General features: G+C 59.7%; 1 protein-coding gene across 1 annotated transcript in view; it reads right to left on the bottom strand.

Moving 5' to 3' along the window:
* LOC118256151 (protocadherin gamma-A10-like) overlaps positions 1 to 13,068 on the bottom strand; it is a 101,164-nt gene that overhangs the window by 15,524 nt on the left and 72,572 nt on the right. Inside the window, 1 exon segment of the mRNA XM_050713604.1 lies at positions 897 to 955. Within this exon segment, the coding sequence (XP_050569561.1) occupies positions 897 to 955 (59 nt within the window).

Below are 13,068 nucleotides of genomic sequence, written 5' to 3'. Positions count from 1 at the left end.
CAGGAGACGGGTGCTCATTTGGGAGGCCAGTCTCTGCTCTACTGCCAGGGCTTGTTATCTTTTTGACATTATGCACAAATCAGCAAAAACTCAGCCACGGTTTTGAGAGTGAGACCAGAGCCTGAGTCTCCTTCCAGGCTCCTTCCTGTTAGTCTCCTGACCCCTTAGATTTAATTTCGCCTTCCTTAGTCACTCTGCCCCATTGCCCAGCTCTAGGGGGAAGAGCGCAAATGGCTCTGCACCCAGACAAAGCAAGGAACCACCCTGTGCTGGTGATGGCGCTTCCCAAGGAATGCAGGACAGGTTCCAAACACCCAAACAAAATGAAGCTCAGTTAGATGGGGCAGGGGCACATTTCTCTAGCAGGGCCTTTGGGGACCTAGGGCCTATCCACACAATCTCTGGCTGCCATAGAGGCTCATGCAGCAGTAGGACATGAGATGCTCAAGCCAGAGCAAGCAACGCACTTCAGCAGCTCGGCTGGTAAAAGGACTCACAGTGATTTCCCCTGGCCTCCAACCAGGGGTAGAAATCATGATACTGGACTCTGCAGAAATCAAGACCAAATGCTCAAAAATGTACTTCAGATAACAAGCCTGTCTATGTGAAGCATGTTTTCCAGTCCTTTAACCTTCTCACAGCTCCATCTCCCCCCCATTCCTAACTGTTCTTGTAAACACCAACACAAGACACCTTTGCAAAGAGCTTTCACACTACCATCAAACAGAGCTGACACAGAAACATCCCTTATTTCTGGCCCTTTGGCTGGGCAATTCTACCAGCAACAGGGAAACCCCATCCTCAGAGCTGCCCGCTGAGGACTTCCCAGCACTGAGAGCAACATGGAAAGGAACAAAACCTTCGCCCGACACATACATGGAGAAAGATGCACTTACCCACTCGTTCCAGGTCTCTGGGTCTGAGAAAAGCGCCAGTCTGTGTTAGGCTGAGCTTGCTGCAGAGAAAATAGAAAAGAGTTTTAATACGTCTATTCTTGCCTTTGAAAATGAAAGGGAACCAATCCTGGATTATTTCAGCCTGGAATATCAGCGTATTCTTTTGAAGTAAAACAAATCAATTAGAACAACAGGAAAAAAAAAAGCTGCTTTCCCCCCCCCCCCCTTTTTTCTTCTGAGTATTTCTGAACCAGCATGAATACTAAAAAAGCATGACAAAAACTATTCAGCAAATAATCTTCTGGAGCAGCTCAGGAAACCAGGCTGTGAAAGAAATGAAGCATGAAATAAACTGATATGGGCATCAATCCAGCAGGAGGAATCGTACCAAAGTAATGAGCTTGGAGGAGTGGGGGAGGCAGAGCTAATTGATATCTAGAAAGATGCTTTTAATGCCAGAAGGTGAAATGATAACAGACCTTCCTAATCTGTCCTTCTTCTGTCCTTAACAAGGCCTGCCTGAGATCTTGATTTCACCCATTGTATTTGAATGACTTTTCCTAGATGCTGTAGTCTTAGAGCATTACAATATTTTTCTGTCCTCAGAGAAAAGAATGAACTTCTGACAGCAAAAAAAAATGACATTATTTGTTTAGGAGGCACAATAAACTTCAGACACAGCAGCATACTTTGCAACTTCATTAGTAAGCCTCGTATCACTTGCTGCTCCTGTTATTTTAGCATCAGACAATGGGCATTTTGTAAATAAGGAAGGACACGAAGCAGGCCTGCATATTCTTGTTTGAATCACGCCTTTGTGAAGAGCACTAAATAGCAGAACTGTTTGCTGTCTGGAAGACGCATACTTCCGAAAATCGTAATCTTCTTAATTAACTCCAGAATGATAATACACTACCTGGAAAGGACAACATTTCTCTCAGTTACCTTAGGAAGGAGCAGATCACAGCCTATAAAGTGGAACATCAGTTTTATAGGATTATTCTGCTTGTACATGCAATTACTAAGGCAAAGTGAAAACGGGTACAGCTGACCTAGATTTTTCTTCAGCAGATGTGATTTTACTAATTTCGCCACAGCTTTGATGATTCTCATGAAAGAATACATTAGAATAAATTACTGAGTCCCCTAGAATAAAGGCTCCACTGCTACCCGTGCTGCATGCAAATCACCCTGTTTGAACACTTGCCCTCCAGATTTTAGATCCACGTGTTTTTGCACACACTGACACACAACCCCCCACACACACTAGATAAGCCCTTCCCAATCTATTTTTTGAATTCCTGCTACAATTACTACTTTCAAATTTAGGGCAGGCATTTATGACACAAAGTGACTTTACTTTTTATATCCCAAAGTTAAAAAAGCTACAGCTAAATGCAGTCACTTATATCTGTATTTAGACACCCGAATACATATGGCTAAAGTTTTCACAGCACGCCGCTGCCCAGGTCTCTGCAAGTCCAAGGGCATGTAAGGTCACCAGGATCTTTGCAAAAAATGACACTGATTTCAGTGCCGAGCAGGGAATTCAACCCCTCGCTTGAAACTACCAGGCTGGAAAGTAATCCCTCGCCAGGGCACCATCAGTAATTAATAACATTTGAGAGTCAAGAAGTGAGAAACATCCACAAAACACCTCTAAAACAGAGCAAAAGAAACACCGAGCAACTTTGCTTTCAGGTCACCTCCTGCTGGTTCTGCTTCCATACGGCGGAGAGAATAAAGGGCTTAAACAGAATAAAGGAGTTAAGCACCCACAACCCCACTTTCCCAAATGTGCCAGGAATCACTTTAAAAAGAAAAGAGCATGGACGGGGCCAAGACAAAGCTCTCAGGCTTTGATTTCACGGTGATACCCAGCCCCTTTCCCCACCTTCAGCAGAGCCAAACCTTTCCCCTGCCACCTCCCAGGAGGGGACAGTCACACTCGTGCCCTGCAGCCACCTCCTGCAGCAGCAGGATAGAGAACAGCCAGAGAGCAGCCAGGCAGCTCGCATCGCGCCGATGGCTGCATGTAGCAAGAACAGTGAGAACCCCCCATCTCTTACCCCATCACAGGGACTCGCTAAGGTGCTGGCCACCTGCTCGTAGGCAGCCATGGTCTCCGCAGTGCTAGAATGGCTGAAAGGTTTCACAAAGAGGAAATCGCTCTGCTCAGACATGGGGGAGAAACAAGAGGTGTAATTCTGTGCCTGGGAGGTCAGGCCCGCTCCTCCCACGTCCAGGTACTTGATGAAGCCATCTGGCTTCAGCTGCCCATGGAAATGGGAGGTGGGCTTGCGGGCAGACCCTCGGCAGCAGCCCACAAGGGTCCAGCCGGTAGAGCCCGCTTTCAGACACCGGGCAGCCGCCACGGCGAACATCACACAGGACACGAGGGAAATGGACACCAGGGAGATGATGAGGTAAAGTGTTAGGTTGGTATCCTTAGGAGATGTTTTGGGGAGGTCCAAGGACTTGGCAAAGTCCTGCACTCCATCTTCCTCTGGAGAAATAACTATCACCACAGAGGCCGAGAGGGACGGTGTCCCATTGTCCCTCACTTCGACCACCAGCCGGTGGGGGACTTCTGTCTCCCTGAGAGCCTCTGCAACCCTTATCTCTCCTGAGCGGCGTTCCACGAGGAAAGGCACAGCTTCAGCGGCCTCCTGCAGCTGGTAGGACAGCCAGGCATTATGGCCACTATCGGCGTCCACAGCTACAATTTTGGTAACCAGATAGCCAGGTTCTGCCAAAGAGGGGATGGTTTGGTGAAAGGCAGAGCCCTTGGGAACAGACGGGTAGACAATGGTGGGGGCGTTGTCATTCTGATCCAGGATGAACACGTGGACCACAGCAGTGCTGCTCAGAGCAGGAGACCCAGCATCTTTCACCTCCACGGGCACCTGGAACATCTTGTCCTGCTCATAGTCCAGAGCCCGCACGGTGTAGATGGTACCGTTGTCTGGGTCTATTCGAAAATAGCTCGAGATAGGTATGTCTTGCATGCCACTGTCCAGGATGGAGTAAGACAGCCTGGCATTACTACCCTCGTCAGGATCAGATGCCGACACTGAAAAAACAGATGTTCCAGGAAGAGAGTTTTCCTGAACATGAGCTGTATCAAAAGGGGTGGAGAAGTTTGGTGCATTATCATTAATGTCAGCAATTTGGAGATAGAAGGTTTTTTGTGTGGCCCTGGGTGGGGACCCTGAATCTGTAGCCCTCACGGTGATGTTGTATCCACTGGCCTTCTCCCGATCAAGGGGACCATTTGTGACCAGTGAGAAATGCTCTTTGAAAGACGACACCAGTTTAAATGGGAGCTCTTTTGCTATCTGCAGACGGACCTGCCCGTTGTCACCAGAATCACTGTCCTTGACACCAATGAGGGCAATCACCGTCCCTGGGGTTGCGTCCTCCTGCACTGGGCTGGAGAGCGAGGTCAGGACAATCTCTGGGCTGTTATCATTGATATCAATTAATTCCACTCGCAGGTGGCAATGTCCTTCCATGGCCGGGGACCCCTTGTCCCGGGCTCGAACCGCAATCTCGTAAGCACTGGATTCCTCGTAATCCAGCAGGGCTTTGGTTCTGATCTCCCCTGTCCGGGCATCTAAGGTGAACAGCCTGGTGAATTTACCAGGTGCGTTATTGCTGATTTTGAAAGAATACTCCACGTCCCCGTTGGGACCCTCATCCAGGTCGGTGACATTCAGCTTGGTGACCAGAGTGCCCACCGGCACGTTCTCCTCCAGATATACCTTGGATATGGGCGGGTCACAAACAGGAGGATTGTCATTTGCATCCAGGACGTGGATGGTGACCTTAGCAGTGCCAGATTTCACCGGATTCCCTCCATCCAGGGCTGTCAGTGTTAGGTGATGAACAGCCACTTTCTCTCTATCCAGTGCTTTTTCGAGTACGATCTCGGGCATTTTAACGCCATCCCCTCTCACGTTGATACTCAGGGCAAAATGCTCGCTGGGGCTGAGCTCATAGGTGGAGATGGAGTTGGAGCCCATATCCGGGTCTTCCGCCACCTCCAGCGGCAGCCGAGTCCCGGGGTTGGCCACCTCAGTGATCTCCAAGGCCACCACCGGCTTGGGGAACTGAGGCGCGTTGTCGTTCACATCGAGGACGTCCACCTCGACGCGGTGGAGCTGGAGGGGGTTCTCCAGGACGATCTGGAGGTGCAGCGAGCACGCGGGGTTCTGCCCGCACAACGCCTCGCGGTCCAGCCGGCTGTCGAGGATCAGCACGCCCGCCGCCAGGTCCACCTGGAAGTGCCGCCGCTCACCCTCGCTCACCAGGCGCAGGTTGCGGGCTGCCAGACTCCGCACCTCCACCCCCAGGTCCTTGGCCACGTCGCCCACCGGCGAGCCCGGCTCTCGGTTCTCGGGCACGGAGTACCGGAGCTGGGCGCTGCCGGGCGGCTGCAGGCTGCAGAAGGCTGCGAGCAGCAGCGGGAGCTGCCATGGCAGAGCCCGGCCCCTCGGCATGCCGAGCCGGCTGTGCGAGCCGGCAGGAAGCGGCTCCGAGCAGCCTCCCCCCGCTGCCGGTCCCGGGAGCCGCCGCCGCCGCCGGAGCCCCCCGCGCCCGGGCTGGATCCGAGCGCGCTGCGCCGGGGCGAAGCCGCCGCCGGAGCCACGGGAGCGGGGCAGGGAGGGAGGAAGGGAGGAAGGGAGGGAGAGAGGGAGGAAGGGAGGAAGGGGGGAGGAAGGGGACGGGGGGGGGGCGGCTGCAGCCCGGCCGGCTGAGCGGCTCCCCGGCACACAGAAGGCGCACAAAGTCGGCGAGCGGAGGGGATGGACCGAGTGACAATTCTACGTCTTTCAACAGCCCCCTCCTCCTCCTCCTCCCTCTCTCCCTCCTCCTCTCCCTCCTCCACCGCCTTCCCCAAAACACGCACGGAGCTGCCTCACCCCCCCCCCCCCGCTCCCGCCGTCGCCTCCACTCCGCCCCCGCCGCGCCGGGAGGGCGCCGGGGATTCCCGGCACAGGGAACCGGGGACTCCCGGCAGCTGAGAGCGGGCACCGGCCGGCAAAGCCCCCCCCACACAGGCGGCCGGGGGGGCCGCGTCCCGAGCTGGGGGGGGGGAGGGGAGATCCAAGCCCCGCAGGTGCCGGGGCTGCCGTGGGGCTGGGGACGGCGCTGCCTGCTCCCGAGCTCACCTCGCTGGGCTCCGGCGGGTTCGCACCGGCTGCACCCACGGAGGGTTTCACAAACACGAATTCGCTGATGTCAGAGACGGGCGAAAAGCAGGAGCGGTAACGCGGGGCTGGAGGTGCCGTGGCTGTCACCTGGACGCCCATCACCGTGTCCCCCTGCTTGGGCTCGTAGTGCAAGTGCCCAAAAATGTGGCTGGGAGGGGGCTGAAGCGTGGCCACGCTCTCCATGTAGCAGCCCTGGGCAGTGGGCGCAGGGCCCCGCCGCAGACACCGCACGCCCAGCACCGCCAGTCCCACCAGCGAGACAGTGGAGATGAGCACCAGGGAAACAATCAGATAAAGCGTGATGGTGGGCAAGCCCCCACCCTCTGCGCCCTGAGCCTCGGAGCCCTGCAGGGCCTCGGGGCCCCGCTCCTCCACCACCACCACCAGTGTGACAGCTGTGGAGAGTGGGGGCTCCCCGGCGTCCCGGACCACCACCAGCAGTTCGTGTGCAGAAGCATCCGTCTCCTGCAGGGCCCGGGTGATCCGGATCTCCCCAGAACGCAGGGCCACGCTGAAGAGCCCCGGCTCAGTGGCTTCCACGAGGTGGTAGGAGAGCCAGGCATTGCGCCCCGAGTCCGCATCTATGGCCACCACCTTGGTGATGAGAGCAGGAGGGGCAGTGGAGGGGGAGATTCGCAACTGGGTGGTGGAGTCCTCCCCGACCCTGGGGAAATGCACCCGCGGGGCGTTGTCATTCTGGTCCGCAATAAAAACGTGAACCAGTGTCCTGTTCCTCAGGGCCGGGGAGCCACCATCAGAGACCTCTACGTGGAACTGGAGATAGGTGGTTTGCTCATAGTCAAAGGGGACTTTAGTGGAGACCTGGCCACTTGTGGGGTGTATGGAGAGGTAGCGAGTTGAATCCAGGCCTGGATCTGTCCCACCAGCTCGCAGGATGGAGTAGGAGAGGCGGGAGTTCTGCTCCGAGTCAGGGTCAACAGCAGAAATGGTAACCAGCACGCTGCCCACCGGGTTGTTTTCTGCCACCAGCACTTCATAGGACGCTTGCTCAAACTGGGGCGCGTTGTCATTGACATCTGCCAGGGCAATGGGCAAGATGGTGTGTCGGGAGAGTGGGGGACTGCCCAGATCCGAGGCTGAGACAGTGACGTTTGTAGTAGGCAACGTGCTCCCGGTCCAACCGGCTGCTGGTTAGCAGTGAGTACTGGTGCTCGTAGTCCTTGCGCAGCTGGAAGGGAAGATCTGGAGACACATGACATTGGACCTTGCCCTGCTCACCGGAGTCCCTGTCTCTGACGTGTATGACAGCCACCACTGTGCCTGGTGGTGCATCCTCACTCAGGGAGCTGGAGAAGGAGGTAAGAATGACCTCGGGGGCATTGTCGTTCACATCAGTGATTTCCACCACCACGCTGCAGTGCTCTTCCATTGTAGGCGACCCCATGTCCTTGGCTTCCACTTCGATCTCATACACCGTTGCCTCCTCAAAGTCTAGATTGCCCTGGACTCGGATCTCCCCAGTTTGCTCGTCAATGGCAAAGATCTGGCGTAAGGCAGCTGAGTTGTGGCTGCTGAGGGAGTAGCGGATGTCTCCATTGGGCCCTTCATCCACATCGGTGGCATTTAGCTTCACCACAAGGGTGCCGAGCGGCGAGTTCTCCACCAAGCGGGCTCCATATGATGGTCTGTCAAAGACCGGGTGGTTGTCATTGGCATCCAGGACCTGAATAGTGATGTGCATCTTACTGGACTTGGGAGGGGAGCCCCCATCCTCTGCGGTCAGGACAAGGTGGTGGAAAGCTCTGAGTTCCCGGTCCAGGGCTCTCTCCAGCACTAGCTCGGGGAACTTCCCACCGTCTGTGCGCGCCTTCACATTGAGGTTGAAATTCTCGTTGGCACTCAGGTGGTAGGTCTGCAAGGTGTTGGTGCCCACGTCGGGGTCCTGGGCAGGCTGGATGGGGAAGCGGGCACCCAGGGACGCCAGCTCGTAGATGCGCAAGGACACGTCATCGCTGGGGAACTCCGGGGGGTTGTCGTTAATATCCAGGATCTCCACCTCGATGCGGTAAAACTCCACTGGGTTCTCAATGGCGAGTTTCAGGTGGAGGAAGCAGCGGGCGTTCTGCCCGCAGAGCTGCTCCCGGTCTATCCGCTCACTGACCATTATAACCCCGGTGTTCACATTGACCGAGAAGTACTGAGAATCCGAATCGGACAGTACCTGCAGATTAGCTGCCGCCAGTTTCGCCACATCGGTGCCCAGGTCCTTCGCGATATTGCCCACGAAGGCGCCCCGGGTGAGCTCCTCGGGGATGGTGTAGCGGATCTGGGCAGAGGAGCTGTGCAAGAACAAACAGAAAGAGAAGACGCGGGGCAGCCCCAGGCACCGGCCCGCCTTCCCTGCCCCCAGCATCCTGGCCGGCGGCCGGGGAGCGATGCCCTCGGCGGAGGCCGCCCGCGCTGCGGGGCCGTGCTCAGCGCTCACCGCTCCCATTCATTGTTTGGGGCGGCCGCGGCTCGACGGGGGGGGCGCCGAGCAGCCGCCCCGCCATTGGCTCCGAGTGCCTCGGCGCTCCGCCAATCGCCGCGCTCCTTCCCCAGGACAGCAACACCGGCACCAATCGCGGCGCGCAACGGCTGCCGAGCGGCGCGAACCCGAGCGACGGCGGCCGCCGCCCCCCCCCGCGCCCCTCACGTCGGGGCGGGGGGACAAAGGCGGCCCCCGCCCCGCCGAGCCCCGGGGGAGCGGCCCCGGGGGTCGGCGCCGTCCGGCCCCGGCCCGGCACCGCCTTCCCCCGGCCCCGGGGCGCTCACCTGGCCGGGGTCCTGCAGGGTGCCGGTAGCGGAGAGGAAAGCCCCGGTTTCCCTCGGGAGGGTGCCGGGGGGCGGGCAGGGGCGCAGGAAGGTGAAGTCGCTCCGGTCGGAGCCGGGCGAGAAGCAGGTGCCGTAGCACTGGGTCTGGGAGTCGGTGGGCCGCAGGGTGACCTCCATGTACTTGAGGGTGCCGTCGGAGCTGAGCTGCAGCTTCGGGCTGGAGTGCTTGAAGAAGTCCCGGGACGGTGACTCGCTCAGCCAGCAGCAGCAGGGTGAGGCGGCAGCACGGCCCCTGCGCCGCAGGCACCGGGCGGCGAGGAGGGTGACAGTGGCAAGTGCCACGGTGCTAACGGCTGCCAGTGCGATGATCAGGTAGAGGGTCAGGTCCGGTTTCTCCTTGGCACCAGCCAGGAAATCCCGAGGCTTGTAGCTCTCCTCCAAGGCCTCCTCCTCCAGGGCCACGCTGATGGTGACGGTGGTGGAGAGCGGTGGCTCGCCGTTGTCCGCCACCAGGATAAGGACCTGCTGCGCCGCCACGTCGGTGTCTCGCAGGGCGCGTGCCGTCCGTACCTCCCCGGTGTACAGGGACACGTGGAACAAGGAGGGGTCGGTGGACTGTGGCAGCAGGCGGTATGAGAGCCAGGCGTTGTACCCAGCGTCTGCATCCACCGCTGTCACCTTGGTCACCAGGTAACCTGGTGGGGCAGACAGTGGGACCCTCTGGGGTGCTGGGACATCGCCATCACTGGCTGGGTGCAGGATGGTGGGGGGGTGGTCGTTCTGGTCCAGCACAAAGATGTAGACTGTAACGTTGGCGCGGAGAGGGGGGGATCCCGAATCTCGCACGGCCACCAAGACTGGCAGAACCTGCAGCAGCTCGAAGTCAAAGGTGCGCTGAGCATAGAGGTTGCCATTGTCAGGGTTGATGTGGACATAGGAAGAGGCAGGGGCACCCTGCACATGGCCACCCTCTATGGAGTAAACAAGACGGGAATTGTCCCCATCATCGGGGTCTGAAGCAGAGACAGTGCAGAGCAGGGAGCCTGGTGGGCTGTTCTCTGGGAGGAAGGCATCGTAGGAGGGCTGCAAGAAGCGTGGCGGGTTGTCATTCACGTCAGATATGTTGAGGAGTAGCGTGAGCCTTGTGGTGAGGGCAGGAGACCCTCCATCCTGGGCGGTCAGCTCCACTGTGTACTGCAAGGTGGACTCTCGATCCAGGTTCTCCCGGGTGACCAGGGAGTAGTGGTTCTGCAGGGACCTGATGGCAAATGGCACGCTGGGGGAGATTTCCAGGCTCACATCCCCGTTGACCCCTGAGTCTCGGTCCCGCACGTTGAAGAGCCCCACAACGGTCTCCAGTGGGGTGTCTTCTGGCACTGGGTTCAGCAGGGAGGTGAGCAGCACCTCCGGGGGGTTGTCATTGGCATCCTCCACCTCTACCCGCAGCACACAGTGCCCCTCCATCTCCGGCACACCACCATCGCGGGCTCGCACGTGGATCTCGTAGAAGGGTGATTCCTCAAAGTCCAGCGCCCCACTCACCCGCACCTCACCGCTGTGGGGGTCCAGGGCAAAGAGCTTCCGGACTGTGTCGGAGGTGTGCACCCCGAAGGAGTACTGTGTCTCCCCATTCGGGCCCTCGTCAGGGTCCGATGCATTGAGCCGGAGGAGCAGGGCCCCCACGGGTGTGTTTTCCAGGACTTGCACCTTGTATGCGGCGTGGTCAAAAGTGGGCGCATTGTCATTGATGTCCAAGACCTGGACTGTTATCTGCGCTGTGCCCGAGCGGGACGGGCTGCCCCCGTCCACGGCTGTCAGCACCAGCTGCAGTTCTGGCTGCTCTTCCCGGTCCAGGGCACGCTCCAGCACCAGCTCCGGGAAGAGTTTGCCATCCTGCAGCTGTTTGACGTCCAGGGAGAAGTGGGAGTTGGGGCTCAGCCGGTAGGAGCCCACGGTGTTGGTGCCCACATCGGGGTCCTGCGCGCTCTCCAAGGGGAAGCGCGCAGCCACTGCGGCGGACTCGGCGATGCGCAGGCTGCGGTGGGCGGTGGGGAAGCTGGGGGAGTTGTCATTCACGTCCAGGATCTCCACTTCGAGGCGGAAGAGCTGCAGGGGATTCTCTGTCACCACCTGCACTGACAGCACGCAGCTGGCAGCAGCTCCGCACAGGCGCTCCCGGTCCAACGGCTCACTCACCACCAGCGCACCGGTGTCCAGGCGCACGGCGAAGTGGCGCAGGTTCTCCTCTGATCCCAGGCGCAGCCTGCGGCCTGGCAGCTCCTCCACCTTCAAGCCCAGGTCCTGGGCCACGTTCCCCACCACGGTCCCCACCTCTGACTCCTCAACCACCGAGTAGCGGATCTGCCCGGAGACCCAGCCCCAGCCGCAGAGCGAAAACAAACTCAGTACTTGCCATTTCCAGGTGGGTCGCTGGAGGCTGATGCTCTCCATGTTCACACGCATCTGGCCCAAGGCCGGACCCGGGACACAACCAGCACCAGGGAGCTGCTAAAAATCCCCAGGTCTCTCTTCCACGGCTCGGGAAGCAGCTCCGGGGCTGTAGCAGGCTGTAGCTCTGGCTGCCAGCATCCGAGCGGAGGGGGTGGGCTGGGGGAGGGGAGCTGAATCACAGCCCCAGCGTGAAGGGGGGGGGGGGGGGGGGGAAGCAGATCCCCCTGCTTCAGATCAGCACCCAATTGGCCGAGAGCTCCATCCCCGCTCACCCAATGGGGGCTCCGTGGAGCTGCGGGAAGCGGGGGCCTGAGCCCGCGTCAGCGGGGCTGCCACCCCCGGCCTCCAGCCTGAGTCACTTGCTCCAGCAGCTCGCTTCCCGTTCTCTGGGAAACTGCACGTCCTGGAAGCCCGCTAGGTACAAGCCCTCCCTGTTCGCTCCCGCTCCCACAATGGTGGCTTCACATCGCGCCCGCAGACAAAGGGCAGCTGTAGGGAACGCGGGCCAAAGGACTTTTCATGCCCTATGAAAAGGTGCTTGTTTGAGCCCCGAGGTGCCAGGGGCTCTTCTCCCACCCCTTCTACCCCCCAGCAAATGCTTTGCCACCAGTTTGGTTGGTGCCCGCACCCAGCATCAGCCCTGCAAGCAAGGCTGCCACCAGTGCCACCACCAGCTGGGAGGGGTCGCACCAGGGGATGCCCACCCCTGCCAGCCCCTGCGGCTGTCAGAGGCAGGGATCAGAGGGGAGGCCAGAGCCAGAAGACAAGTGCTGGCCATGCCCACCTGCCCAGGCACCCCTTCCCTGCCCTGGCCCCAAGACAAGGTAAATCTCCGCAGTGCCCAAGTCGCTGTGAACACACGGAGCCAGCTGACAAGCCCCCCCAGGTCACCCCCAGATCACAGCGTTAGGCCAGGGCGTTAGACCAGGAAGGAGGCCCAGGCCTCGCACCCAGCACAAGCAGGCATCGAAGCTCCGCAGGGGTCTCAGTCCCTGTCGGGGGGCAGCACCCGGGACCCCCTGACCTCCCCTGGGTGCACCCAGGGCCTGCGGTGCTGGAGGAGGGGGGGCAGCTCAGACCGTGCCGGACCCCCCCCCGCCTGGGCCCCCAGGGGACCTCGGGGACGGGGCCGAGGCTGGTCCCGGCGCCCAGGGCCCCGCCGTCGAGGGAGCCTGGGCTCAGCCTCCGTCCCAGCGCCCCCCCCCCCCCGCGGCCCCTCCCGGCCCGTTCCCAGAGCCACGGGGCGGGACGGCCTGCTGCCAATCAGGGAGAGACTTCTCATTCCTGGCTCGTGATTGGTGCAGAGCGCCGCCCAGGTCCCGCCTGCTGCCCGCTTCGCGGTGGGGGAGAAGCTCTTAAAGGGCCAGCCCAGCAAAACGCCGCACAAGCGGCTTCCCCGCCGGCCAGCTCGCTCGGCCGCACTCGTGCCCCAAGGGCTCCCGACGGTGCCACTCGCCGTGACCGTGGCCCTGCCGTGTGCCCTGTCCCCACCCCAGACAGGCCCCCGAGCAGTGCAGCAGGGTAATGGGGGGGCAGACACTGCCACCAGCACCGCGGGGCGCTGCTGCCGCGGGAAGGGGTCCGGTGAAACCCACACGGCCCGGGGGGGATCCGCTCACAGGGTCCCAGGTGGATGGAGCAAGTGGCAGGCAGTTCACCTGCGGGGATCTGCCGCGGCCCGCGATGGGGACGATGACAAGCCGGGAGGGGAACGGGGTGTCAGGGACGGA

This window comes from Cygnus atratus, chromosome 14 (genome assembly GCF_013377495.2).
Source record: "Cygnus atratus isolate AKBS03 ecotype Queensland, Australia chromosome 14, CAtr_DNAZoo_HiC_assembly, whole genome shotgun sequence".
Classification (NCBI taxonomy): Eukaryota; Metazoa; Chordata; class Aves; order Anseriformes; family Anatidae; genus Cygnus; species Cygnus atratus.
Note: the sequence above shows the minus strand (reverse complement) of the source record. Positions and strands in the feature narration are given on the sequence as shown.